Genomic DNA, 27,372 nt, shown 5'->3' on the forward strand with positions numbered 1-27,372 from the left:
ATACGTTCATCAGCTTACAGTTTTCTCTTAAGTATTCAGTATATTTACAATTTTGCATATAGAAAACATTTATAATTTTAATTCTGTTAATATGTCAAATGCTGCAATTTTATCTAAGTTAAAATTATGCTAAGGCAGTAAAATCATGTTTGATATTTGCATATCTAATCTTTCAGTTTTCCACCAAATTTACGCTTCTCTCTCTCACACACACAACCCCCAGAAAAACGTGGGAGGTTTTCCTTGAATTTCCCACATGATTTGCTGCATCTAAGCTCTCCATAGTCAAAGCTAACTTAATCAGATAACAGAACAAAGGTTGCCCACCTGGATCTATCTTCATCAGATAACAGTGGGAATGGAGATCCCTTTTTCCTTCTATCTAAATTGGAAGCTAGGAGGGGTGCTGCAAAGATTGAGTCAGGATGCAAAGGTCCAATGCAAAATATATTCAGGTGGGTAGCTGTGTTTGTCTGAGGCAGTAGAATAAAGGTTCAGTCCAGTGGCACCTTTAAGACCAATAAAGTTTAATTCTTGATCTCTAAGGTATAAGTTTTTGTGTACAAGCACACTTCATCGGATACATTGAAAAATAGTGAGGTAAGAATCCCATGTCCCCATTCATCCCTGTGGGGGCCATTGTTCTGAATTTATGAACGAGATGAAGTTATCTCCCCTTGAAGCCTCTGTTTGAGGACTGTGTAAAACAAGATGCTCTTACTGTACTAGATCCAGCAGGAGGCAGAGCTATTCTTGTGTGCTAATTTCTTCTTAAGGCACGCCTTTCAGGATGTGAGCCTCCTAACGAAACATGCATAGTAGCCACAGGACGTTATCTTTTGTGCAGGACGTCAAGCTCCCGCTACTTCTTGCCTCTTCTTTGCTTGCCCCCGGCAACGACCACAGCTCCTTCCAGTGCTGAAGACTGCTTTGCAGTTACTTGCTTAGGACACCAGGAGGCTGGCTCTAGAGAGGATCTTCCCTGTCTGCATCTCCCTCGGTTACATCACTTCCTCCTTGCTTTCTTCTGCGATATTACAGATCGTGGCAGGCGACGCTGTGTGCTCGTTGAGCCCTGGAGGCATTACCAAACTTCGCCGATAATTCCCCTCATGCTTTCAGATTAAAGGCTGGGGGAAGGAGGAATTACAGTTTGCCTTGATCTTTTTGTAGAGACGAATCCAGTCCCTCGTGGAGACTTTTGGAAACATGGGAGTCACTTGGTACGATAATTTCCTTTTGTGGCGTTGATAGTGATTATAATTTGTACTGGGTGAGGATTCCTTTAAAAAAGAATATGTACTGGTTTTCTGCGGATTGATATCGGGTTGGAGAAATAAAAGCACTGCTGGGCTTCCAGCTCCGGTTACTTGGCAATGGGAGCGGGGAGGATGGGAGTTTGAGCTGTAACATATGAAGATGGGGTTGTTTGCATTAGGTATCTAAGTGCCGTCATCGCTAAAGGAAAGAGAGGCAACACGAGGCGTGAGGAAAGCTGCGCTACGAGCAGGCCGCCTTGCTTAATAACGCTTACATGGTGGCGGGTGAGTCTGTGAGACAAGCTGACTTCACTACAACTGGATACGTCGCTCGTCTTTGGATATTGGGGGGAGGAAATATAGGGCTTTAGTGGTGTAGCAGTCTGATAATGTCGCAAAGAGGGGGGACGAGTACTACAAAGGACGGCCTGTACCTGGTTGTGATGGAAAAGGACGCGGAGAGCTTGCGTTCTGTAAACTGATGTGGTGTGCGGCCATCGCTGCCGTTGCTTGCACTGTCATTTGCTAGGTGTGTGCTCTCGACCGCTTCAGTGGCTGCTACGGTATGAGCTCACCGATGCCCAGCACGAGGGCTGCTGGGGGTGAGGATGCTGCTGCCCACCTTAGCTCCTGAGCTGAATTTCTTCATATTATTTACGGTTGCAGATGGATTCTTTCCACTTTGAAAAGGAATGAGGTATGAAATTGCAAGGGAGTTTTGTGCGTGGAGCATGGGGTTTTGGCTAAGCTTATAGTGTAAGGTCAAATACTTTGGCCACCAAATTAGAAGGGAGCACCCACAGGAGAAGATCCTGATGCCGGGAAAGACAGAAGGCAAAAGAAGAAGGGGATGGTAAAAGATGAGATGGCTGGACAGCATTACTGATGTAACTAACACAAATTTGAGCAGACTTCGGAGGATGGTGGAAGACAGGAGGGCCTGGCATTACTTGGTCCATGGGGTCGCAAAGAGTTGGCCTCAACTGTGTGACTGAACAGCAACATAATGTAAAGATTGTGTCAGTATTGTAGTATATATAGCATTAACAGTGTCGAAAAATGAGTGGCTGCAATCACACACACTAAGTAATGCTCTTTCAATCCACTTTTAATGCACTTTCCAACTGGATTTTGCCAGTTCACACAGTAAAATCCAGCTGGAAAGTGCATTTTGTGTGTGTGGTCCCAGCCTTTGTGTGTTTCATATGTATTACTGGCATATGTTAAGTGCTGTCAAGTCACTTCTGACGACCCTATGAATAAATAACCTCCAAAATGGCTTATCATTAGCCTTGATCAGGTCTTGCACACGGATGGCTATGGCTTCCCTTACAGAATAAGTCTATCTCCTGCTGGGTCTTCCTCTTTTCCTGCTTTCTTTGACTTATTGTCTTTTCCAGTGAGCCTTGTCTTTTCATTATGTGACCATAGTTCAATAGCCTCAGTTTGGTCATTTTAGCTTCTAGGAAGAGTTCAGGCTTGATTTGAATTACAACCCACTTATTTGTCTTTTTGGTGGTCCATGGTATCCATAAAACTCTCCTCCAACACCACATTTAAAATGAATTAACTTTCTTCCTGTCAGCTTTCCTCATTGTCCAACTTTGATACTAATCCATAGTAATATATGGGTACATAGGTTCTACACACCATTTGCTGATTCGATTTGTCACTTTTTATTTGTGCTTATAATCTATTGTCACTGTTTATTTTTGCTTCTCATCTGACTTCAGCAAGGCTTTTCATTTCTTTTTGCTGCAGAAATAGTCTGTGTGTATTCTTCCTTGATAATATTTGTGGTTTCAATCCATAGTTCTTCCAGTTTGCATTCACTTCAATTTAGTAGTGCAAATCTTTACATAATCTTTAAACTCTGCAGGAATGTGGCTTAGATTGTATTTTGGTGTTTTTCTTCAGCTTTATTCTAATTTTTGATATTAGCAATTCATGGTCTGTACCACAGTCAGCTCCAGGTCTTATTTTAGCAGAAAGAATAGAGTTTTCCCATCTTCTGCTGCCGATTATGTAATTTATTTTGTTTGTGTAATGGCCATCTGGTGATGTCCATGTATACAATCATCTGTTTGGTTGGTTGAAACATGTTCCAATGAACAACTTGTTTATGAAGAATTCTGAGTCATTCTCCTGCTGCCTTTTGCACTTCTAGCCCAGATTGTCTGTCAATAGTTGATTCTACTTTGTTTCCCATTTTTGTGTTACAATCATCTATGATTATCAACTTATCTTGTTCAGGCATGTAATCAGTTTCTTTCAGGACACTTGCATAAAAGCTTTCAGTTTCTTCCTTATTAGCATCTGCACCTGGGCCATAGACTTCTATGAAATCTGATATTATTTGGTCAGACTTTAGTTCACTTTATCCCAAGATTGCGGTGTTTAAACATTCCATTTCTCATTTTATGATTTTGAGCTTACCTTGATTCATACCCCTCATATGCCATGTTCCTATTATATGTGTCAAACATCTTTGAATTTTCTTTTGCATCCATTTGCATCATCAACTGAAATTCTTTCAGCTTTGATTCCCTTGTATCATTAAGACAGCTCTACTTGTACTTGTCCTCTGTTCTTCACCAATAATGTGCTGTCTGACCTAGGGGACTGTCTTCCATCGCTATATCTGTTTTCATTTTTGATTGTCTTATAGGATTTTCTTTTTGGTATTTGTGCATGTGTGCATGTTTTACTGCAGGTTCAGGCAATCCATCATCAACCATGATATTTTCCAGGCAGGTCCTTAGGCTTAAGAAGAGGGGAGATGGCTCAGTGGTATGAGCACATGCTTTGCAAACAGAAACTCTCAGTTCAACCCTGACAACTCCATTTAAAGGGAAGAGCTTGAATTGCCTATCCTGAAGAGCCACTTCCAAAGTAAGGTGATGCTGAACTAGGTGAACCAGTGGGCCCTTAGTGTGTTTCAGAGTGCTCTGCAAAGATGGACTTCAGAGTGACGACTTTCCCTCTATGGTCTTTGGCTCTCTCTCGCACATAATTCTGAAGCAGGAAAAAAGCTGGCTGTGGAAGGGAATTTGAATTCTGAAGGCAGAAGGCTTCCTTTTTCTCATCTGTGGTGCCAGGCTCAGATATTAGACACCTCCCCCCTAATGTTAGTAGAACCACATATATTCACATTCGTTTCCCTCCTCATCTTTTCTTTGTTATCTCTGCCAGTGCTGAAATATAATTTCTTAGATCCTTGCAGCTAGGAAACTGCCTCTTTTGCTTATTGTGCTCTGTAGAGTATCAATGTGCAGGGCAGTGCTATGTTAACCATAACAATCATTATAATGTGCAGAAAGGATTCTGCTCATAGTGGCTGTCATTCCACCTGTGAGTATATGTTTTTGAGGCCTTTGCTATTACAGCCTTTTCTCTTGTGTTAGTGTTTCTCAGATGCCGGTAGCAGAGGGTAAGAGTGTTCAGCAGACAGTGGAAATCCTAACAAGAAAACTGGAACTACTCGGAGCAGAGAAACAGGGAACTTTTGGTGTGGACTGTGAAACATACCACACTGCACCCTCCACAATGGGCAACCAAGGTCAGCATTTAATTTTCTAAAATAACTTGTGTGTTCATATGTTTAAGATGTATGTAAGTAGTTGATGATTGGCTAGGTTAGACTCAGCATTATGTGCATTCAAAGAAACAATTGCATGTTTCACTTTTCCTCAAAAGGAAGTAAATAATGACAATATTATAACTATGTTTAGCATGTAGTTCTAGTTGTCTGATGTATTTCTTTAGGGTAGTATACATAGTTCTGCAGTTTTATTCTCAAAATAACATTGTGAGGTAAGTTCGACTGAGGATCAGCCATTATGTTTCATGTAAGAATGTGGATTTGGACATGGGTCTCCACAGTTCTACCCTGACACTATATCACAGCAGTTCAGATGTTGAATCTCTTCAGTGGGATAGGGCTAGTATAGAAGGAATGTGTGGAAACAGCAATCTATAGACATAACTGTGGCTTGTTTGTTTTCTACTCCCATGCCAGGGCCCCCCTCCCAGTAACATTACCTGTGGCTGTGAAAAATATTACTTTATGTGCTATATCAAGCCTTTTCTGATCCACTGTGTGCTCTTGGCTTAGACTTTCTGTGAAGTAAAACTGGAATAATGAGATCTTCAAATGAATTTCTAACTCCTTAAAATCTGCATATTATCGTGACAAAATGCAGCCCTGTTTTAAGTTTGTAACATAAATTTTTCTTCCCTATCTTTATCTTATGGAAATGGCAGAAATTTTCACCCAGATGTGGGGTAGGCGGAGTTAACAGTAACAGTGTACCTTTTTGATATTCTGGGCAGTCCTGCAAAGTTAGTACTTTACAGGGTGTTTTTTTAAAGTTGTCTGCCTGTCCAAATACACCTATGTAAGCCTTTTGTGACCTTAAAATGGAAAGAGAAGACAGAAAAAGAACTCTCCTCTATACAGCTTCCTTGACTGATTGCATAAAAGCAGTTGTTATAGGCAAATTATTTAGAAGCTAGATAATCCTTTGTATGTCTACTCAGAAATCAGTACCACTGATTTCAGTGATATGCACCTCAAAGTATATGGGCATAGAAGCACAATATTAGGGTGTTTATGGCAATGTTTTTTGTTGCTCTAATGTGCTTCTTTAACAAGGCTTAAGTGTATGCACCCTTCCCAAAAGTGGGGCACCAGTCAACAGGGTTGCAACATTTATTAGATTTTCTTCACCTCTTCTTTTCTCCAAAGAGCTCAGGGTCATCTATATGGTTGCCTGTCCCCATTTTATTCTCACACCAACCTTATTAGGTAGGTAAGGCTGACAGAGAGCAACTAGCTCAAGGTTACCTGGAGAGCTTTGGGCTAGTGTGGGGATTTAAATCTAGGTCTCCCGAAAGCTAGTATATCATCTGAACCCCAATACATTTAGTAAGTTAATTGTTGAAATCACTGGACTGAAAATGTTTGGAATAACTAGAAAAGGTATCAGTTACTGAGGAAACTAAATAAATAAATAAATAAATGATAGGAGTGTTATTATTCATTTTGTCGTGCCTGGCCCACAACATTCTTGTATAAGGAAATGCCTCTTCTGAGTCTGTATCTGTACTTTTTATAATATGTATGTGCATTGTGAAGAACAAATAAAATGCACCTTTCCCCCCAAACATCTTAGTTATATTCACATTTTTGCAGATTTAATCAATTGTTGTAACCAATCAGTTACAATTTGTATGATTCATCAACCAGGATTTCTAAAATTGGATGGCAGGGATGAAGTTCTGATTGTACCTCTTCTCACCCTGCCCTGGTATATTATCATACTAGATGACAAGGCATCATTTTGGGCAGATACTAGTAAATCTGCATGACACTCCTTTTCATGTTTACTCAGAAATAAACTCTACTGAGTTTAATGCTGTTTAATGGCGCAATCCTATGCAAAACTACTTTAGTCTACTCTGGAGTAAGTCCTGCATAAGTTTTGATGGGTTTGTTTTTATGATTTTGTTTTTGTTTGTATTAAGCTGGTCGGATGACCGTGAATAAACTACTACTACTACTACTTACAAGAGAAGAAAGAATTTCTTGCTCCAGCCAGGCCATTTGGGGAGGCACAATCTTATATATAATGTTAAAGCAAATTGAAATTTTTTTCATTTAACACAGCTCACTGATTTGCATTCCAAGGAAAACTCAGTTGTTCTATTAAAACAATTTTATTGGTAACATATGGTAATAAATCTATATCTTACATCTTTAAAAACTTCTTTTATCTACCCCATATATTACTTTCTACCCACCCTTCCCCCCGTTACTTGACCCCCGCCAGTGTTATTTACTTAAAAAGCAAATATTTAAAGGTACCCTTAACTATTAAAACAAAAATTTATATTCTTCTTCTTTTTAAAACTTAATCATTATCAAAAATTGTCCAATGTCCTTTTATTTTCCACTCTTTTTCTACATATCTTCTAAACTTTTTCCACTCTGTCTTAAAAACTTCCAAATCATAGTCTCTTAATATTCTTGTTAATTTGTCCATTTCACTCCATGTCATAACTTTTATAATCCAATCCTATTTCTCTGGTATTTTTTTTTGCTTCCACAACTGCGCATACAATGTCCTAGCCGCTGAGAGCAAGTACCAGATTAAAGTTCTATCTTCTTTTGGAAATTTTTCCATTTGTAATCCCAACAAAAAAGTCTTTGCAACTTTATTAAACTCATATCCCAAGATCTTAGAAATCTCTTGCTGAATCATCTGCCAAAACATTTTAGCTCTTTCACAAGTCCACCACATATGGTAGCAAGAACCTTCATGCTTTTTACATTTCCAACATCTGTCTGGCATCTTGTTATTCATCTTTGCCAATTTTTTAGGAGTCATATACCATCTATACATCATCTTAAAACAGTTTTCTTTAATACTTTGACATGTTGAAAGTTTCATAGAGTTCTTCCACAAATATTCCCAAGTTTCCATCTGTATTTCTTTATTTACATTAATTGCCCATTTAATCATTTGAGATTTCACTACTTCATCCTCTGTAGACCATTGTAGAAGTAATTTATATACTTTTGAAATTAATTTATCATTGTCTCCAAGCAGAACTTTTTCCATTTCTGTTTGCTCTTTCCTTATTTCTTCAGTTTTAATATCATTATCCACCAAGCTCTTTATTTGTTGCATTTGAAACCAATCATATTTATGATTCAACTCTTCAGCAGTTTTCAGTTCTATTTTGCCACTTTGTATTTTTAATAATTGATTATATGACAACCACTTTTCTTCGCCTATCTCAGTCGTTATATTTATTACTTCAGCTGGCACTATCCATAACGGTCTTCTCTCATCTCCATATTTCTTGTATTTCATCCATGTATTTAACAAATTATTTCTTATATAATGGTGAGAGAAAAAACCATCCATCTTCAAGGAAAACTCAGTTGTGAACATGTTTTCCCCATAATTTAGTTCAGTGTCACCTACATGCATGGCTGAAATCCCATAAGTCTAAGAATATTCAACTTTGGTTAATGGAACTTTGTATTTGTTACTGTGATGGACTGCATTTTTGCAAGCTTAGAAGTGCTGTACAATCAGGTGATGAACTGTGAAGGGTTCCTCACAGAGCCAGAGAGCCTTGAATGAAAGGCTGCTCCAAGACATCTGATTGGTTGACACCAGCTGAGCAGAGAAAGATTTGAGAAACTGCATGTGGAGGAGACAGTCAAAATTTCTGCTTTGACTGAGTTGTGTCTGATTTCAGCCCCAGCTGAGAAGAGTCGGATACTGACAGTTTTGGAATTCAGCCCTGATTGAGGACAGTTTAACACAGACAGGAGAACTGGGGAAAGTTGACAAGGATGAGGAATACCCCATTCAGTCCAAAGAAAGGGGATAGATCTTCTAGAGCAGGGGTGGGGAACCTTTTGTATGCCAAGGGCCATTTGGATATTTATAACATCATTTGCGGGCCGTACAAAATTATCAGCTTAAAAAACAGTGCTCCATTGAGGGAGGACAATTCAGGCCAGCAAAATTAATGCAAATAATTGTTTTTCTATTTGAAGTCATGTGGGGAGAACCTAATTTGGCGCACACACCGACCCACTGCCCTAGGCAAATGCCTAGGTCCAGGGCTTTGTTTGGTAGAAAAAGCCCAGCAGGAACTCATTAGCATATTAGACCACATCCCCTAATATTAGCATATTATGTCACACACTCATTAGCATATTAGGCCACACCATTTGGAATAATCAAGTTCAAATTGAATTGCTGGTAGCTGGGTAGTAAAGGAAAATGAAGGAAGGAAGGCAGGCAGGAGAATAAAGGGAAATAAAGACATGAGGGGAAGAAAGAGGAATAGAGGAAAATAAACAAATGGGGGAAGAAATGGAAAGAAAGGGAAATAAAGGAGAGAAGAAAGGGAAATAAAGAAATGTGGGGAAGAAAGGGAAATAAAGGTGGGGAGAAATTGACATAAATGGGGGGGGAAGGGAAATTAAGGGGAATTACGGGAAACAAAGAAATGGGGAGAAGAAATAGAAAGAAAGGGAAATAAAGAAATGAGGGGGAAGCTTACCTGAACTGTGACAGTGATTTTTCCAGGCCCTGCAGCGATCTTGGTTGGCCCCCGGGGAGGCCACTGCACAGTGTGGCCATGCCTCAATCCTCACCTGCCATCTAGGCCCCAGGGAGGTCACCATGTGGCTTGGCTCAGCCCAGCAATCCCCAAGGGCCAGACCAAGTGGTCTCAAGGGCCGTTTACGGCCCTCAGGACGGATGTTCCCCACCCCTGTTCTAGAGAGAGAAGAATTTCTTACCCAGTCAGACATGGAGTTAGCTCTGAAGAGTATAGTGATCTCTGGTCTGCTGTGGTTAGAAACTGCCTTTGGAGACTTTAAGAGTCAGTTAAAAACTCAAGACAGGTATTGGTGTTTCAAGAGAAGGGGTTTGGGTTCTGGACATAGTGTACCAGCCTTCTGGATACCAAAGGAGTCAGAGAATACTCAAGAAAGTGTGCTGGAGTATTTGGAAAACACTGGAACAAAATACTCTCAACATATAGATTTAAAATAACCGAAATGATTAAGAAACTCTCACTAGCTTGAAACATAAGAAATAAAGTCTGTGCATGTACTGGTTTTACCTCAGAAATATCAACTCCAGATTTCACCTGACCTTTCCTTTCTTTGTTGAATAAAATATTTTGTTATTTTTGAATTTCAGAATGCCTAGAGTGCCATTTAAGTTGTTTTAAGTTAAAGGGGGCTCCTGGTCCTTCCCATAGGTTCCTGGTCTGAGCCAACAGCCAAAGTATTGTGGGACAGCCAGAGTTCTTCAGCAAAGAAGAAAACACATTACTAGGGTAGCTCAGTCAGTAAAGGGAAAGAAAAATGGAGGGAAAATCTTGCCCTTGAGGAAATGAAGTGGACGGAACCATCATAGTTACAAACCATCATAGTTACAAATGTCTGTTGGCAGCATAGTTCTTTCTTTTGGCAGAGTTGAGGTTTAATAAGTGAAGCTGCAATTGTAGTTGGATCGCTGTATGCTAACACTAATGTACTAAAACAATTTGGAAATTTTCAGTGTATTCCCCTATTTCCCGGAAAAGGCTCAGAGAACTTGCAGTTTTACATTGTTGATCCATATTTATAGCTGTCTCATGTATGAATCATTCTTTCCTCTGGAGGTTAGCAGTGAGCTCAGGCATCAATTCTGTTGCTGCAGATCTGTCAATCTGGCTGGTTTCATGGTTGCCTGCACAAAAAATGTGTTAATATCAGCAGTCATTTTGTAGAAAAATAGGTGGTGGAGCTCATTCAGGGATTGTTATGCAGCTGCACATACTATTCAATGGACAAGGAGGTGGAACTCTCAGAAGGAGGAGAAGGAATTCTCAGAAAGGTTCAGGAGCTGTGCTCCTGTGAGCTCCCACTGAATTTGAGGCCTGGTTAATATGTATATTTCAGTTTGCAAGTCAGAATGTGGCTCAGATCCTTAACCTGTCATTGGCTTTTACTGTGCATATTACTGCTGTAAAGTATAGCAGAAATCATGATTAAGGCCGCATCCAGAGCATTTACTTGGAAATTAAGTCTTGTTGAATTCAGCAAGTTAGTGAGAAGTTAATGAGCACATATAACTGTACAGTCTGGAGGGAAACCCTCTTTGCAGAAATATGTTAAGAGACATTTCTCATTCTGTATCCCAAAAACACTGTAGCCCAGAGGACTGTTGAATTTAACTGGTACATTAACATTGAATTAAAATGGATTGTGTTTCTTTATAGCTGTTAACCTGATAGGATAAAGACAAGGGAAAGGATGAACCATGTTTCAGTCTTCCTTCTCAATGGAATATGATCATCATGACTAGAACAGATAAGCTGCCAGTTCACAAGGACTTGGAAAGGGCTTCTGATCTTATCCCTGTCCCCAAACTATTTCCTTTTTCTTTCCTCCTGGCAGTCCCCATAGTCTCTTTCCTTTCCCTGTTTTCTTCTCTCCCTCCCCCACCTATGCTTATCTTATTCCCCCAATCTCCACTTTGCCCTCCATCTGTCCTTATGGAAGACTCCTCTTCTCTCTCGCCCACCTTAACTACTTCATTCTGTTCTCCCCCATTCAGCTGCATCTTCTCTCCTCTTTCCTCACTTCCACCTTTTACCTTCTTCAGTCTCTTTCTCTACCTTTGACTAACAGAAACCAAAACTTGAAGAGCTCAGAAATATTGTTCAGGATGCAGCTCCCCCATTTAGATCTTAACTAAACAGTCTAAAGCGATAATAACATAATACAGGTTTTCAAGGAAGCATTTGCATGCAGTTTAGATTGTACTAGTATTGATTTTTGTATCTCTATTTTTCTACTTCCCTTTTCCCTGTTCCCTTTATTTTTCTGGAAAACTAATAAAAATCTTTATACCAGGATGCAGCTCCCCAAATGACCACACAGATCTCAGTAGGCATTTATCTCTTAAAGCTAGAGATGTCGCTGTTTATTATCTTGGGGGTTTTAAACCACCTCCCCCAAATGTATTTTTCCCTAGATTTCAGATTTTTCTGTAAACTTGGTCCTTCTGTTAGATATGTAGAAAAATTACCCTATCTCTTTCCTGTTGTGTGTATTTTTTAATCCACATTCTAGGGGCTGGTTCAGAAGTTGTCATAATAATGTAAGGTCTTCACCTGAAGACTTTGCTTGTAAATTTGAGGGGGGGGGGGCGGATTGTCACTGTAACCCAGGTCTGAGCTAAATAGATGCTGGGGCTCTGCCAGTGCTGCAGGGGCCACTGGGCTCAGATTGCTCCTGATCATGAGGTATTTTCCCAGCAAGTCAAGGGCCAGTCTACCCCTGTTTTCAAAGCTCAAAAACACTGAAATAGAACTCAGTTGTTGTGCCTCCAGTTCTTCTGTTTCCTTCGATGTCTGCTGCTGTCATTTGGGCTCAATCTTTGCTTTCCAGGAATTGGAAGAATATGGAGGCAAGAGAAGAAAAGCAGCTGGGGGCTCTACAGTATTTGGGCAAGGGCTTGAATTCTAAAGTGTATTATATCTCTGGGACATCCTAATATTGGCTGAGTTCCATTGAAGGAGGCAGGAGCAATTTTGAGTGACCCACCACTTCTTCCTCTTCACTCTTGGTCATGTTGCTTCTACTACAAGGGGTCCAGTGATCTCAGGAATCAACTTTTCTAGGATCGAAAATATTTGCCAGAGGAAATGGAAAGGAGGGAAGATCTGTGACTGTCAGTGCTTCCAGCTTATAGAAGATAGAATCAAACACAAAATTTCTAATGTAAGGAAGAATGATGAAGCCGAAGGACAAAAACAAAGCAAAGAGAAACAATAATAATAATAATAATAAGTTTTTATTTATACCCCGCCCTCCCCGCCGAGGCAGGCTCAGGGCGGCTTACAAGGCATGATATAGAATATCATGGTATAACAATAAAACAAATTAATACAATCAATAAACAGGGTAATTAAATACAATATATAAGTTAACATTAAAATTATTTATCTAAAAAACAGTACAGTGGTGCAACAATCGCAGTTTATACAAAATGGCTGATGTTAATTTCTTGGTTTCATCTTAAAAGGCTAGTTGAAAGAGGGCATTAGTTGGAACAATGAGCATTAGAAAGTCACCAAGTGAAGGCAATAACTTGGCCTCTTTGAAGATATTAAAAGTCAGATGCAGAACATCTCTCCCTCCCCAAATAAAGAGAGCTCATGTTCCTCTGCATAATAGTCAGTTCCAAAGAGCTTTTTCCTTTTTTAAATTGAGAGTACATCTCAGAACCCACCCAACACTCCCTTTGGATTTGTATGTCACTGGGGAAAGACAGCAGAGGTGGCCACATTGGCTTTTAGGAAGCTCATGTGCCGTTTATTTATCTATGCTTCCCTGGGACATTTTGAAGATCTTGTGCTAGTTGATAGTGGAGCAGTTATTGGGGGGGGGGGGGGGGGGCGTTGCACGCCTCTCGTCTGCAAGGAACAAACCAGAGTTAAGATATAGTATCTGTATATGTACATTGAATGAAGCCATAGTTAAGACTAATTGTGATTAATAAACTTTAAACCATGGGTTTATATTCTGGTTTAATGGAACCTAACTCTAACCAGAGTTAGTAGAGTCACCACGCTCAGATAGAGTTAGTTTGATTAATTCTTGGTGTTATTCTGAACTGACTCACAGCCCTTCTGTAAACAATTATCAGTAGAACCAAATCTTGAGACACATGGTTTTTCTAAGCATCATTGTAAAATTCTTCTATTCTTTGAGCCAGGAAATACCATTTCTGATGCTTTTATTAGTGTAGAGGCAAAATAGTTCAAACTGTGGGAAGTAAATTGGCCTTACCCCACCTACAGATCTTTCCAACTGTCTCTGCCTCCTAGTGTGGGCATTTTCTTAGCCCAAAATAGTTCAGGACTGGATACATTTTTCCTACAAAAAAATGGAAAAGTATGCCGTATACTAATGAACTGCAACTTCCCTGCAGTTTAAATGATAGTTTTGTTATAGTAGAATCTCTGTTGTGTTGGAGAGGTATATAAAAGAGTTTAAACCCAAACCAAAGCTGTACACTGAAAGAGATTTCAGTTTCCCTATGTATACAAGCATTTTGGATTGATCTTCTTTTAAATTTTCAGTTAAAATATGTTGGGATTCCTCCAGCCAGTAGCAACCACAAAATAGATGTGGATCCACTTGCATCAGCCACTCCAACATGCCCCTACTTGCCTTTTCTCCTACTCCAAAATCTCCAGGGATTTTCCAACCTGGAGCTGGCAATTCCAGTTAGGCCTTGTCCCAATAATCCTCCTTCAAAGACCAGAATAGGCCTGCAAAGGACCCTGCCCTCTTCTCCTGCCTTTTACTCACAGAAACCCAGCCTGGAATACTGTGGTTGCTTAGCAACAGCTACTGAGGGAATCCACTGCTTAAAGCGACAGGTCCTTCTCTTATCATTTTTGAGTTTTTTAAACATTCCAATAGTTTCACATTTTCCTGCAAATATGGGGCCCTCTTTAGTTTATAGAAAGATTTGTCTTGCCCATTTACAGCTCAACTCACTTGATTTAAGTATTCTCAGATTTGGCTAACTTTGCTGTTAGTATATAGACCAGGGGTGGCTGAACTGTGGTTCAGGAGACACATGTGGCTCTTTCACACATATTGTGCAGCTCCTAGAAGTTGAGGAGGAACTTAATTCAGGCTTCCTCTCAAGTAAGCATGTTTAGCATAGGGACCTCAGTCAGCTTCTGAGTGCCAACCCATAGGTAGGCAAATATTTCCACCGTGTGTGAAAGGGGAAGGAGGGAGGAAATAGGCAGGCTTGCAAGCTCTTTTCCTTCACCACAGAGGTTTTCTGGAGATATAGAACAGGGAAAGAGCACAAAAAGTGAGGGAGCCACTGGAAGGAGGCGCAGAATTAAAGAGGCTGGTGCAGTGTTCCCCCTTAGTTTCATAGCTCTTGTAGGAGCTGTATTTATGAAGATGAAGAAGATATTGGATTTATATCCCGCCCTCCACTCCGAAGAGTCTCAGAGCGGCTCACAATCTCCTTTACCTTCCTCCCCCACAACAGACACCCTGTGAGGTGGGTGGGGCTGGAGAGGGCTCTCACAGCAGTTGCCCTTTCAAGGACAACCTCTGCCAGAGCTATGGCTGACCCAAGGCCATGCCAGCAGGTGCAAGTGGAGGAGTGGGGAATCAAACCCGGTTCTCCCAGATAAGAGTCCGCACACTTAACCACTACACCAAACTGGCTCTCCAGTTTATTAACCTTGGTATCAAGGCAAAGAGAGATCCATAATGATACAAATGGTGGTCAGTGATTATTATGGTACATGTGTGCTTCCTTCTCCAGCTAATGCCAAAAAAACCACTCCTTAACCTTTCCCTATGCTGGTCTTATGGAGAATGTTATTTGTAGCTTTTGTTTTTTGAAAAAGTCTCCTCCTAGCATGGTCATGTTGTAAAATGCATACAAATGTATTTTATCTTTCTGTGCAAAGAACGTATTAAGAATTTTAATAAAGACGTGTAATATTTGATCCTGTCTTGTGGCTCTCAAACAACTGACTTTTGTTCTATGAGGCTCTTGTGTTAAGAAAGTTTGGCCACCCCTGATATAGACAGTGATGATAATACATAGATCTCAGACATGAGTCTTAAAAGCACAGTGGCCATCAGTCAACATTTTACTGTCATGTTTGATTCCTGTTTGCTGTATGCCTATTCTTTAGGGACCTGTGGGAGAAATCTAGATTTTGGGATTTCATCCTCAGTATAGGACCACCTACTCTCATATGAACCTACCCATCCACTACAGTCACCTTCAGCCCTGCTTCAGTTGCATCCACCATTAGCAGCCTTAGAAAGAGCTATCTCAATTGTGGCATTGAAATTATGACATTCCCTTCTCAGGGAGCTTCTCTTTTATCACTGTCTTCTGCCAGTGGATGAAGCCTTTTCCGTTTTGTTTGATGACCTACCTTCTTTTTAAGTGCCTCTTTGATACTAGAAGAAATTAATAAACAAGATTAAGGGGGTGACATGCCCCCCTCTTTTAATACAACTGGGATTTCCTTCTCCCATGATTTCTGTGTAATGAAATCATGACAGAGTGATACCTTGTACAATTCACAGGCATACTGAGTACCTTGTGCAAAATTTGACATCTGGAAACTGTGATTAACTAACAGTCAGGGCCAACGCTTGGGGTTCTGCCACCCGAGGCAGAACTCCGACACGTGCCCACCCCCCTCCCACGGGGGAAAGATTTTGTACGCGGGCAAAGCACACACACGGCGTGATGATGTCACCCAGAGGTGACATCGTCACGTCAGTCACTGAAGTGCTGTTGTTTCTGCGCACTGAGGAGCAGGGGAATTCCTCTGACTCTTCAGCGCCCAGAAACGAGCAGCGCTTTCAGGCTTCAGCATTCTCTGAGGAGAATGCCAAAGACTGAAAGCGCCACTCTTTCTGTGCGCTGAGGGGTGGGGGAGTTCCTCTGACCCTTCAGCACCTAGAAACAACGAGTGGCGGTTTCGGAGAACACCAAAGCCTGAAAGTGCTGTTGTTTCTGGGCACTGAGGGGCTGGGGGGAGTTCTTCGACCCCTCAGCATCCAGTCGGAGGCTCAGGGATTGTGTGAGCGGGGAGGCGGTGCCCACCCTGCACCCCTGTTGGGATCTGGCACCCTAGACAATTTTCTGGGTTGCCTACTCCCACGTGCTGGCTCTGCTAACAGTGCAGTCTTTAAAAGAATTACACCTGGCTAAGACCATTGGAGTCAATGGATATAACTGTGCTTAGAAATGCACTGTAAATAAAAGAAACTGGTAAATGGTTTCAACTTAGTGTTAGTTCTATTTGGCTTCTAGAATTGAGACATGAGATGTGAAAGTCCATTATGGAAGGGGTCCCTGTTTTTCTCTTACGACCATCATTTACTATTTTTGCTATTTCTCACCTACATGTTTCTCATCTGTCTTCATGTCCCTTGGAAACAAATAATACATTCTGCTAATGTAATAGCTAATGTCATTGCAACCTTTATTATTTATTCTGAATGCAGACTCTAGCTTCCCTAACTGCATGGACTGTAGATGCACAGCTAATGGGTTTTTAAAAACTCACTCTGTTGACTGCAGAATTTAGTGACTTTGTCTGGCTTTGGACTCTGTCCTTGTTGCTATCAACTCGTGGATGGTGCAGTGATTTCCACTTCCCAACCACACAGAGCAACCCAACTCATATGGCAAGCAGGGAAGTTGCAGTGGCTTCTTAAAAAGACAGTATGTGCTGCTTAGCAGAGAGTTGATTGTCTTTTGTGTTGAGGGTTAAGAGCACCAAAAAAGGGTTGAATGTTCCAAAGGAGTGGTGGAGAGATTAAAAGCCCCATTCTCTTATTCTTTTATAATAATCTTTCTTCTCTAGCACCTTGTACCCTGGGAAAGCTGTGTAATGTTTTACAGTTCCTATTTAATATAGGCTAGGACTGTTGAACCTGATGACACATTTCAGTGATGCCTAAACACAGAATGATTTTGCTAATACTTGAACTTGGTTTCTTCAGTTCTCTTGAGATAAGATTGCTCAATTTATAATGAGAATTTATTAAATAAATTCACTACTGTTTAAAGGATATATTATAGAATGGATTGAGTGTTAAGATACCTTGGGATGGTGGAGCTAATGAAATTAATGTTCATTATGTTTTACTTACATTAAAAAGCCACTCAGCAACCACTGTAATGTCAAAAATTAATGTATAATGTAGAAGATGTTGTAATAGAATCAATGGTTTGGAAAACAGGACAAAAGGAGATGTAACAGAAGTTTCATTTTAAAGCATATAAGGGGGAAGAATATCCTTCTTGCTGCAAAAATAATGCTGCTCTTGTTTCAGGGCAGGCTGCCAAACTGATGTACGTGATGCACAATTCCGAATATCCCCTCAGCTGTTTTGCTCTTTTTGAAAATGGCCCCTGCCTCATAGCAGATGCCAACTTTGACGTCCTTATGGTGAAACTGAAAGGCTTCTTTCAAAATGCAAAAGGGAACAAAATAGAAAGCCGGGGTACCCGGTACCAGTACTGTGATTTCTTGGTGAAGATTGGCACTGTTACCATGGGTCCCAGTGCTCGTGGAATATCTGTGGAGGTAAGAATGTTCTTCAGATATGAAATAAGGCAAAGATGCCACTGGCTTGAACTTGAAATAATGTATTATAAATGTATTCAGGTCCAGCAAATGATTTACTGAATCAAGGAACAAGTATCTGTTTGCTAATATATTGACTGACTTGACTGACTGACTGATAGCCCAACTTTCTCCCAATGCAGGCAACAATAATGAATATTATAAAAAAATAATCATCTATTAAAATCAATAAAACATGTCACTATATAAATGTGGATCCCACACCTTCAAGCTGCCCCATAAACTCTCTTAAGTAGCTCTTTTTACAGCTTCTTCAAAAGGTTGCAAGGGTAGGTGCTTGCCTCACCCCTTCAGGAAGGCCATCCCATAGCACTGAATGAGCAACAGAAAAGGGTAACAGAGCAGTAACTTCCTAGAGAATACTAAGATACCCTATATGACCCATACAGCACTATTGCTGTATGGGTCATATGAGGAGAGATAGTCCTTCAAGTATGTTGGTACCAAGTCACAAACAGCTGCACCTGTTTGGTGTAGTGGTTAAGTGTGCAGACCAGGAGAACCAAGTTTAATTCCCCACTCCTTCATTTGCAGGTGCTGGAGTGACCTTGGGTCAGTCATAATAGCTCTCTCAGAGCTGTTCTGCTCAAGAGTAGTTATTGGAGAGCTTACTCAGCCCAACCTACCTCACAGGGTGTCTGCTGTGAGGAAAGGAAGAGAAAGGAGATTGTAAGCTGCTCTGAGATTCCTTTGGGTAGTGAAGAATGGGGCATAAATTCAATCTCCTCTCCTCTTCTTCTTAAATTGCATCCAGAAACAAATAGGCACCAGTGAAGACTCTCCAGTGTTGTCAGTGGGTTGTCCCTGGTTTTTTAAAAAGCCTGTTGGATTTTGTACCATCTGAGGTTTCTGAATCATCTTCAAATACAGACTCATGTGGAGTGCATAAGATGTATCTCAGTCCAGTTGCTTTGTGTACATTGTGCCGTGGGATTGCTGTAAAGACATAACAGAACTTGATTTTCCCTTCTCCGCCTTCTCTCAGAGTGCACAGATGGGCGGGTGCTCAAGTGCTGCAGCAAGACTAGGAAGGCAATATTAGAGGTTGTGGTTCTTGAGTGAGAAGAAGAGGGGGAAGCCTAGGTGTGGATGTTGTGAGATGTGCACATGGGCCTTCCATTCTTCACAACACTGTAGGTAAGGAACTCTGTCTGACTAGGTTAGTATGAATGGCAGAATCTGATTCTTTGAATCCTTCTGATAGTTTCTTAAAGTAAAAGAAAGCAGAGCAAATGCTTAACCCTTGTTGTAGTGAAAAGGTTTCAAAACTAAGAGACAGAGAGCTTGCTCTGCAATGCTCCTGTTTCTTGCCCTTATATATGTTTCCTTCTCACGTGCCACATGTTTTGCTCTTTGCCACTCCATTCCCTGACCACCTGCCCACTCCCCCAAAGAACCAAAAATGTATAATCCGTGCCAATTAAGTAAAATAATGCATATTTTTCTTCATTTTCATAATGTGGAATGTGGTGTTTTAGTTGCAGAATTTAAGAATTTTAAGGGGCTCGTTTATATCCCAGAGAAAGATCTGTCATGAATATATGAGTGGTCTTCATATATATCCATATGTTCATACACTTGATAAGTACAGTCTTTCAAGAATAGTGACAAGGATTCAGGAAGATGCAGGATTGTAATAAAACTGATCATAAGCATGCAAAATAAGCATGATAGAAGTATATAAAGGATAAAATATACAAAAAAATCCAGTTGGATTAAATATTTATTAACATAACATCTGAGCTCCATAGTTTCCTTAAGACAACAGTTTTAATTAGTTACTTTTAACAGTTAGCTAAACAAAAAAAAAACTTGTTTTATATTCTACAGACTGTGAACAGAGGGCAGATATTTTGTTTGCAGCCCACCAAGATCTCCAAAAAGTTGATGCTGAGAGTTACAAGAATCTTGTGGACAAAATGCCTTGAGGGCTGCAGTGAAGAAGGAAAGTCAGATGAGAATTCCCCTTCCTCACTGCAGTTCCTTGAGCTCTATTATGGTATATTGTTTACCAGGATCCTGCAGTTTCCAGCATTAGTTTTTCAGGGAGCTCATGGGAAAATGGAGTAGGTGTCTTCTAGCCTTATGAAACCATTCCTGCTTCAGTGGGATGGAGTGTGTTTTCTAGTGCCTGGCATATATCATCCTTGCAACACCTACAAGATTTAAGTACAGCTTGTTCTGCATAATCAAGTAGACAGTATTGTACACCTTTTCTTTGAACCTGTAGTGTGGGAAGAACATGCACCTCCCCACCCCCTGTATGCTTTTGTCCAGGGAGTGTGTGAACCAATCTGAGCACTGTGACTCAAGTGAAGCTGCCATATACTGAGTCAAACCCTTGGTCTATCATGTCAGTACTATCTTCTCTGACTAGCAACAGCTCTCCAGGTTGAGAAAGAGCTTTTTTCATGTCCTTCACAGTGTAATCCTTTTACTGAAGGTCCCTGCTGGACCTTCTATGTGAAAAGTAGATACTTTGTCCCTGAGCCATGGCCGCTCCCCATGATTATTAAATGGTCTAGTAATGGAATCGCATATCTTGTACTTTGGCCGTTCCTTCCAGGAACTCAGGTCATACATGTTTACTCCCTTTTTATCTCCACGACATCCTGTGAGGTAATTTAGACTGGGATATAATGACTGACATAGAATTTTCTGTGTTTAATGGCTGAATGAGAATTTGAACTCTGGTCTCTCTGTGCTCTGCCCATTACCCCTCACTGGTAGCCTGCAATACTTATGATAACAAATGTCATAAACACCATTTTCCTAGGGAGAAATCTGGTGTAGATAGCCAGTTCCTTGCCTGAAAAATACATCTGTTGCTTTAACAGTTCTGAACCTGTGAAACATATAGGTATAGTATGGTTTGTCCTTTTCTTGTAGAATTATCATTTTCCTCCTGCCTGCTGTATGTGGGATGGGCTTGGAGGCCTGTGTGTTATGGTAGGTAGGGATAGCATGTAGAATAATTCTCACTGCTATTGAAAAGAGCTGATTTGATGAGGTTTCTGTTCTAACTCATCCTTGGCTTGGTGATCCAGTCAGTCAAGTCTTTTTTTTTATTTCAATAAATGTATAAAGTACTTCCCTAAGGCCTAATCCTGCTTGCAGAAGAAACTTCACAATGAACAAGATGTGCTGCCTTTGGCTTAGTAATGGATACACACAACACATATACAGACCTAAGAAAACAGAGAGAAATATAAAGAGGTAACACGGGGATGGACAAACAGGTCTATAATTTACTGATCTTAGTCTTCGAGGAAGGCTCCAATGGCAACAAATAAGGGAGATGGGGAAGGGACCCTCAACTGATCAGGTATCGGGGGTGTATCTAAACAGCAGGGTAGGGGAACTGAGATGCACATCTGAGATTTTGGGTCAGAGGTTATAAGGACTACCTTGAACCCTTAGGGGGTAGGAGGTCCAGGGGCTTATGACATGAGGTCAGATGGGGCATGATGCTGTACCACATGGTACATTACCTCAGAGAAAGGGGAGGCTTCAGAATGACAGTTTGGGCAAGGCATGGGTGGAGGTATGGGTGGAGGGGATTAAAACACGCTTTGAAAACTTATCTAAAAAGGACAATAGAGAGCCGGATTGATAACTAAGGTGACACCTGATCTACACAATAGCTCTGGCTCTGTGTAAGGCTGGTCTTCCTCTTCTTACTCCTCTGGTTGGCACCATCCTTTGTCTAGAGTTCTGTTTGACAAAAGCTTGGGCAGTCCAATAGGATCCATGCCTAAGATAAGTGTGATTGCCTTATACAGATGTTGAAGCAGCTGTTGGGTACATGATCCTTTCGTCTCTCCTTCATGGAGACTGGAGAACAATATGGTTGTTGATGATGTTAGCCTTGGAACCTGGCTTCCATGAAAACGGGCTGAAAACCACTTGTCTGGACAGCTGATGGCGGTGCGGCTTCTTCCACTGTCCCAGCCGAGAATGTGCTCGCACAGAGCGACTGGGAGTTTGTCTTCACTTCTTGCTAGCATCCATTCAAAGATAAGGAGTGCTGCTGTAATGCTGGGGCCTTTAATATCCACATAAGTCTCTCAGGAAATGGCGGGTGAAACCCATGTTTTACAGCAGATGTGTGTGAGTTGAAAATCCAGGCACCCTGGCAACCAACCTAGTGATCATGATGTCCGTATATAAGTGAAAATAGGGGGCTCTTGCTCACATTGCTAGTTGAAGAATGCCAGCTAAAATAAATGATGATTTGGCCAGCGGTTTTTTGGGAACTGCAATGCCTTCAAGCAGCATTTGAGCCAAAGCTGTGTTGATTTGCTGGATTCTAGTCTAGTAGCACCTTAAAGACCACAAAATTTGGGGGGTATAAATTTTTGAGAGTCAAGGTTCCCTTCATCAGATACAAGTAGAAATTGAGATCTGAGTCCTTATAGTCTTACATTCCCTGAAGTGTTATAGTCTTCCCTTCCTATGTTCCATAAGTATACATAATTAGCTTAGAGTCATCTCCTGTATGCCAAGGGTCAATATTGAAGGCCAACAAAAGATGTCTTTTGAAGAACATCAAGAAGCCATAAAATGTTTTTTTTTTTTAAATTGAGTAAGCATTTAGTGGTTGTGGATAGTATAATTTTAGTGTTATGCTTACATTAAAACATTTCAGATCTTACTATGAGTAAAAGAGGAATGGTTGTAATATACAAACGGGCTTTTTTGTGTAATATCCTCTCTAAAAGTTATTTATCTTTCACTGACTTTTGGAATATATTCTAATATTGCAGTGCTGATGAGCTGTACAAAAATTAATTTGAGAGTAGTTCCCTTAATGTTCGTACAGTATTTTTTTCTTATTTTAGTTATAATCTTTTCCATTTGTTTCAAAGGCAAGTAATCATCTTTAGCTCCTCTCCCAAGGAAGGAGGAGTTCTCTATTGCCACTGAACATTCTACTTTTAGAGCAGTTGAGATGAGAAAGTTAATTGCCTCCTGTGTGGTTATTGTTGGCTGTTTCATTGCTTCTGTTTCTGTTGCCAGGTAGAATACTGTCCATGCGTGGTAGCCAATGACTGTTGGAACCTGTTGATGGAATTCATGCAGAGCTTCATGGGAAGTCACGTTCCTGGAATCCCTTCTGTGTTCAACAAGCATGACAGTATCTATAGCCCAGCTGACACAATGGTTCAGTACATGGAACTCTTTAACAAGATTCGCAAGCAGCAGCAGGTGCCTGTTGCAGGGATCAGATGAGGAAGCGATCATAATGCCTATTTTCAAGCTAGCAACTGTTCGCTTGATAGTCATATCACATCCCAGTACTCCAGGTTACAATTTTCTCTCCACATCAAAGGACAGTCCTACTTCTTTAGAGGGATAAAATTAATTGTATCTCATCCTACAACTTCACTTATCAGTGATATTTGCTTACTTTGCCCTGCTGGCCCAGTAAACTTACCTACCCTGGGTTCTCCAAGCAACAATCCCTCAAAAAACTGGAAACTAAGGATGATTTATTTGCAGAAATGCAGAGGTTCAAATTGTGTGTAGGTGGAAGAATGAGCTATGATTGTATTTAATATCCTTGGTCGTGGATGTGAAGTTTCTGTTGAATATGAAAGCCCTTTGCTACTCGTTTTAATAAAACAGCTGTATTTTCATATGATACTGTGAACTCAATAGATGATTTTTCTTGCAGTTTGTGAACGTTTTATTCTTTTAATGGAAATTTAAAACAGACAAATTCAATGTTGTCATAGTTTAAGTTCTTTCCCTCTCACTACCTTTATAGAATAAATATTAAAACGTTGGAATTTAGAATTATACCAGTTTAGAAGCTTAATTTCTGTGATCTTCTGAAATAAGTATTCTGCCTTCGACCTGTAAGTATATCTAAATGGTACAGAAAGAATCTGTTCATGCAAAACATGCTCCAGACCAAGATACCAAAATGTTTTATTATGAGGCCTTAGAAGCAGATTGGTGTGACTATGCAAGATCTTCTGAAATAGTAAGCATTTTGTTGATTGAAGAATCTAGTGTTTCCATCCTTATTGTGGTTTTGTCTGTTTTTAGATGTATTAGTTGACTACATTATTGTGAACAGTTTTCTTTTGGTGCTGCAGCTGTGTTAGCTCCCATGAATATCCTCCCTTTAAAATGTCCTAAAATAAAGAGCTATTAAACTAGGGTCTTATCTGCTGCATTTTGGATCCTAGTATCTTCTTCCAAACTTTGGTAAATAATATGGGCTAACCATGTTAACTTGTAATAAGTGTTCTCTTCATACTAACCCTCTAGCCCAGGGGTGTCATACTCATTTGTTATGAGGGCCGAATGTGGCATAAATGAGACCTTGTTAGGATGGACTATGTGTGTCATAAAATGTAATGCCAGGTAGCAGAGATGAACTTTATAAAGGGCACAGACAAACACAATTAAATATATTTTTTTAAACTTAAAACATTAGCACTCACAATATTTTGTTTATTTAAGTCTCTGGAAATTGACGCCTCTTGCTCTGAATTATTGCATCAAAATCTGGAGACAGTGTCTATGCTGCAGCAATCTTGAGTATGCTGTTCAGGTGTTGTTCAGGTATGTATCTGTAAGTTGCAAACCTACTTTTGATTTACTGACATTCATTATGGAAATCTCATGGTCAGTGTTCCATGCCCTAGGACCCAGATGAAAACATGAAATGGCATTGTAAGCTTTTGTACGTGTTGCTTTGCGTGCTGGTCAAGAGCATAGGAAGGCACCATGACACAGATTATGTTTTATCTACAAAGCTATCGTCTTTCCCAGAAAAATAACTGCAACTCCTATGAGGGACTGCATTGTATAGTGGGGAGGGAGTAGGGTGGATGGGGGGAGAGAGAGAGAGTCCAGCAAGGCAAAACCTCTTACCTTGAATAAAACTGTGTTGGTCTTAAAGGTGCTTTTTGTATTTCTCTGGTGGTATTGAGGCAGCCAACCAAAGCAGTGTCTCACTCTTCCCCAAGGGAAGGGGTGGGAGGAGGAGCTGGCTCTGTAGCTCTGCTGTGTGATTGAGAGAGCCTAGCACAGCTCTAGCTTTGATTGAGAGAGCTCTAACTGTGCCAGGCTTTCTCAGTCACAGCAGAGCTACAGAGCCAAGCTCCTCCATTGGCTGAGGCTCCTCCTCCCTCTCCCTTCGTTGGGGAAGAGGGAGAGAGAAAGACCACGGAGAGGCTGCTTTGCTTGGTTTCCTCAGTTCCACAGGGGAAAAAAAAACAAAAATGGCAATGACAGAAGTAGGAGAGAGGTAGGCCACAGGCAGTTCCTCAGGGGCCAGACAGAAGCCCTCTGGGGGATGGATCATGCCTGCGGGCTGGAGATTTGACACCCCTGCTCCACTCTGTAAACCTGATCTTGTGCTGTTTTAAACAGTGGCAACAGACCTCAGCACCTCACCCTCAGTAGTGTTGTGAGGGGAAACCACATCACACTCTAGTCTTAGGATGCTGCTATTCTGGTACTACTGAAAACTGCTCCACAGTATAGAACTACTATGCAGTAGGATGTGCATTTGTTTCCAAATAAATTGTGAAGGACTCGTTTACTCCATTCATTTGGATAATCAAACCAAATGAGAAAGTAAAGAATGCACAAATGCCAGTTTATTGTTCTGCGCCAGAGTTTTTTTCCTCATCTGTTGCCACCTGTTTCCTTCCATTTTTGCCTGCAGTTATGACTGGAGTGAATGCTGCTGGTTGCAGCATGAGGTAGGTAGGGTGCTGCTAGGTTGATCAGTTGATGGTGAGTGAATCCCTCCAGACCTCAAACACCATTTCTGAAGCATCTCTCTTCAGTGCACCCTGGGGAATGTAGTCCTTGGGATGTCCGTGTGATATAAGCAGGTGCTCTGAGGGTTATGTTGCCAGTTTGGTGTGGTGGTTAAATGCGTGGAATCTGGGAGAACCAGGTTTGATTCCCCACTCCTCCACATGCACCTGCTAATGTGACCTTGGATCAGTCATAATAGCTCTTTCAGAGCTGTTCTGCTCAAGAGCAGTTCTCAATAGAGCTCTCTCAGCCCCATCTACCTCACAGGGTGTCTGTTGTGGGGAGGGGAAGGGAAAGGAGATTTGTAAGCTACTCTGAGACTCCTTTGGTTAGCAAAGGGTAGAGTATAAATCAAATCTCTTCTACTACTAGGAGGTCAGAGAAGATGTTCCCATCCAACAGTTGGAAGGCTGGCATCACTGCAGTGGCCACTATGTACAATATAGTAAGATAAGGCACAGGGAAGAAAGAACGCTAAAAGGGAGCAAAAGCAGCATTATTTCCAGTTGGGACAACAGATTAATGCAATAGGAAAGGAAAATAAAAACAAAGAATTTACAGCTATTACTGTACAGAAAGCTTGGATAGACAGCATGATTTCTGGAAACGAGCATTAGCAATCCATGGCAAGTAATATAGTATTTTAAGGCCCATGTTGGAGTATCTGCATTGACAGTCTTGTTTTAACAATATAGTAGGGGAAGTGGAAGGATCTGGAAAGGGCATGCAACTGTAGCTACTGAAAGCTAGAGGATACAATCCGTGGCCTAAACAGTGTGTAGCCTATTGTTGCTGCTAAAAAATCTTAATGGAAGAGGGGTGTGCCTGGAATGACTGCAAATGATTGTTGCATATAGGAGATACATGGAGGGTCCTTGAATATGGTTAGCTATGGAGAAGCTATCTGTCCCTTTTAACCCAGTACTGGCAACATCCAGACTTTTTCTTTCTCAAACAAATTAACTGAAGGAACAGTACACAGTAGCAACTGCTTCTCATTCCTTTCCATATATGGATTTTGTTGTGAATTCAAAATATAAACTCTGAAAATTCAGTAATTACTGAATGTGAGACACAAGTAATTTAGTTTACAGAATGGGGTGTAATATTTCTGGAGAGAGAGGGAGTGTGGTTGTCTCCCTATTCTATCTGAACACCCTGCAAACTGTACTTCTAATTCAACTGAATCTAACAAGATTTATGGACAGCTTTTTTTCCTAATGTGAATGCAGATGAGTTTAAAAGAAATTAGTATTCAGAATTTACATACGAGCAGAGAAATTACTGTTACATAAATTAAGCCTACTCTTCTGCAAAATGAATAACATTTGATATGTAAATACTTATTTTGAAGTTTGGATGCTAAAATATTTATATCACATTCTATTGTCAGTAATTTCTTTGATGCAAGGACCTGTCTGCTAATATAACATGATCTTGTGTCAGTGTTGGTAGAAGGATCCTTGAACTTGGACTGAACAGGAGCTGGCAGAACTGAATGGTAGGATCCAACCCATAGTACAGCAACTGGCAAACATTACATCCAGGGCTTTTTTTGAGCAGGAATGCACAAGAA

At 40.7% G+C, this 27,372-nt stretch overlaps 1 protein-coding gene across 2 annotated transcripts; it reads left to right on the forward strand.

Annotated features, from left to right (window-relative positions):
* Positions 1-794: 794 nt before the first annotated feature.
* MED20 (mediator complex subunit 20) lies at positions 795-24,195 on the forward strand. 2 transcript variants are annotated; one of them, XM_060231419.1, is made up of 4 exons: positions 795-1,223; positions 4,664-4,818; positions 17,698-17,951; positions 23,031-24,195. In XM_060231419.1, the coding sequence occupies exons 1-4, from the start codon at positions 1,210-1,212 to the stop codon at positions 23,241-23,243; spliced, it is 636 nt and encodes a 211-aa protein (XP_060087402.1). In that variant the 5' UTR covers positions 795-1,209; the 3' UTR covers positions 23,244-24,195. The 2 variants fall into 2 exon arrangements, with proteins under 2 accessions (XP_060087402.1, XP_060087403.1); XM_060231420.1 differs by lacking the exon at positions 795-1,223 and having other exon boundaries at positions 4,663-4,818; positions 17,703-17,951.
* Positions 24,196-27,372: the final 3,177 nt, after the last annotated feature.

The sequence above is a fragment of the Heteronotia binoei genome, chromosome 2 (assembly GCF_032191835.1).
Source record: "Heteronotia binoei isolate CCM8104 ecotype False Entrance Well chromosome 2, APGP_CSIRO_Hbin_v1, whole genome shotgun sequence".
NCBI lineage: Eukaryota > Metazoa > Chordata > Lepidosauria > Squamata > Gekkonidae > Heteronotia > Heteronotia binoei.

Excerpts from the sequence above, each read along its gene's own strand:
- MED20 (XM_060231419.1), top strand. Across the intron at positions 4,819-17,697 it reads CTCCACAATGGGCAACCAAG|GGCAGGCTGCCAAACTGATG; the intron begins GTCAGCATTTAA and ends CTCTTGTTTCAG. Across the intron at positions 17,952-23,030 it reads CTCGTGGAATATCTGTGGAG|GTAGAATACTGTCCATGCGT; the intron begins GTAAGAATGTTC and ends TTCTGTTGCCAG.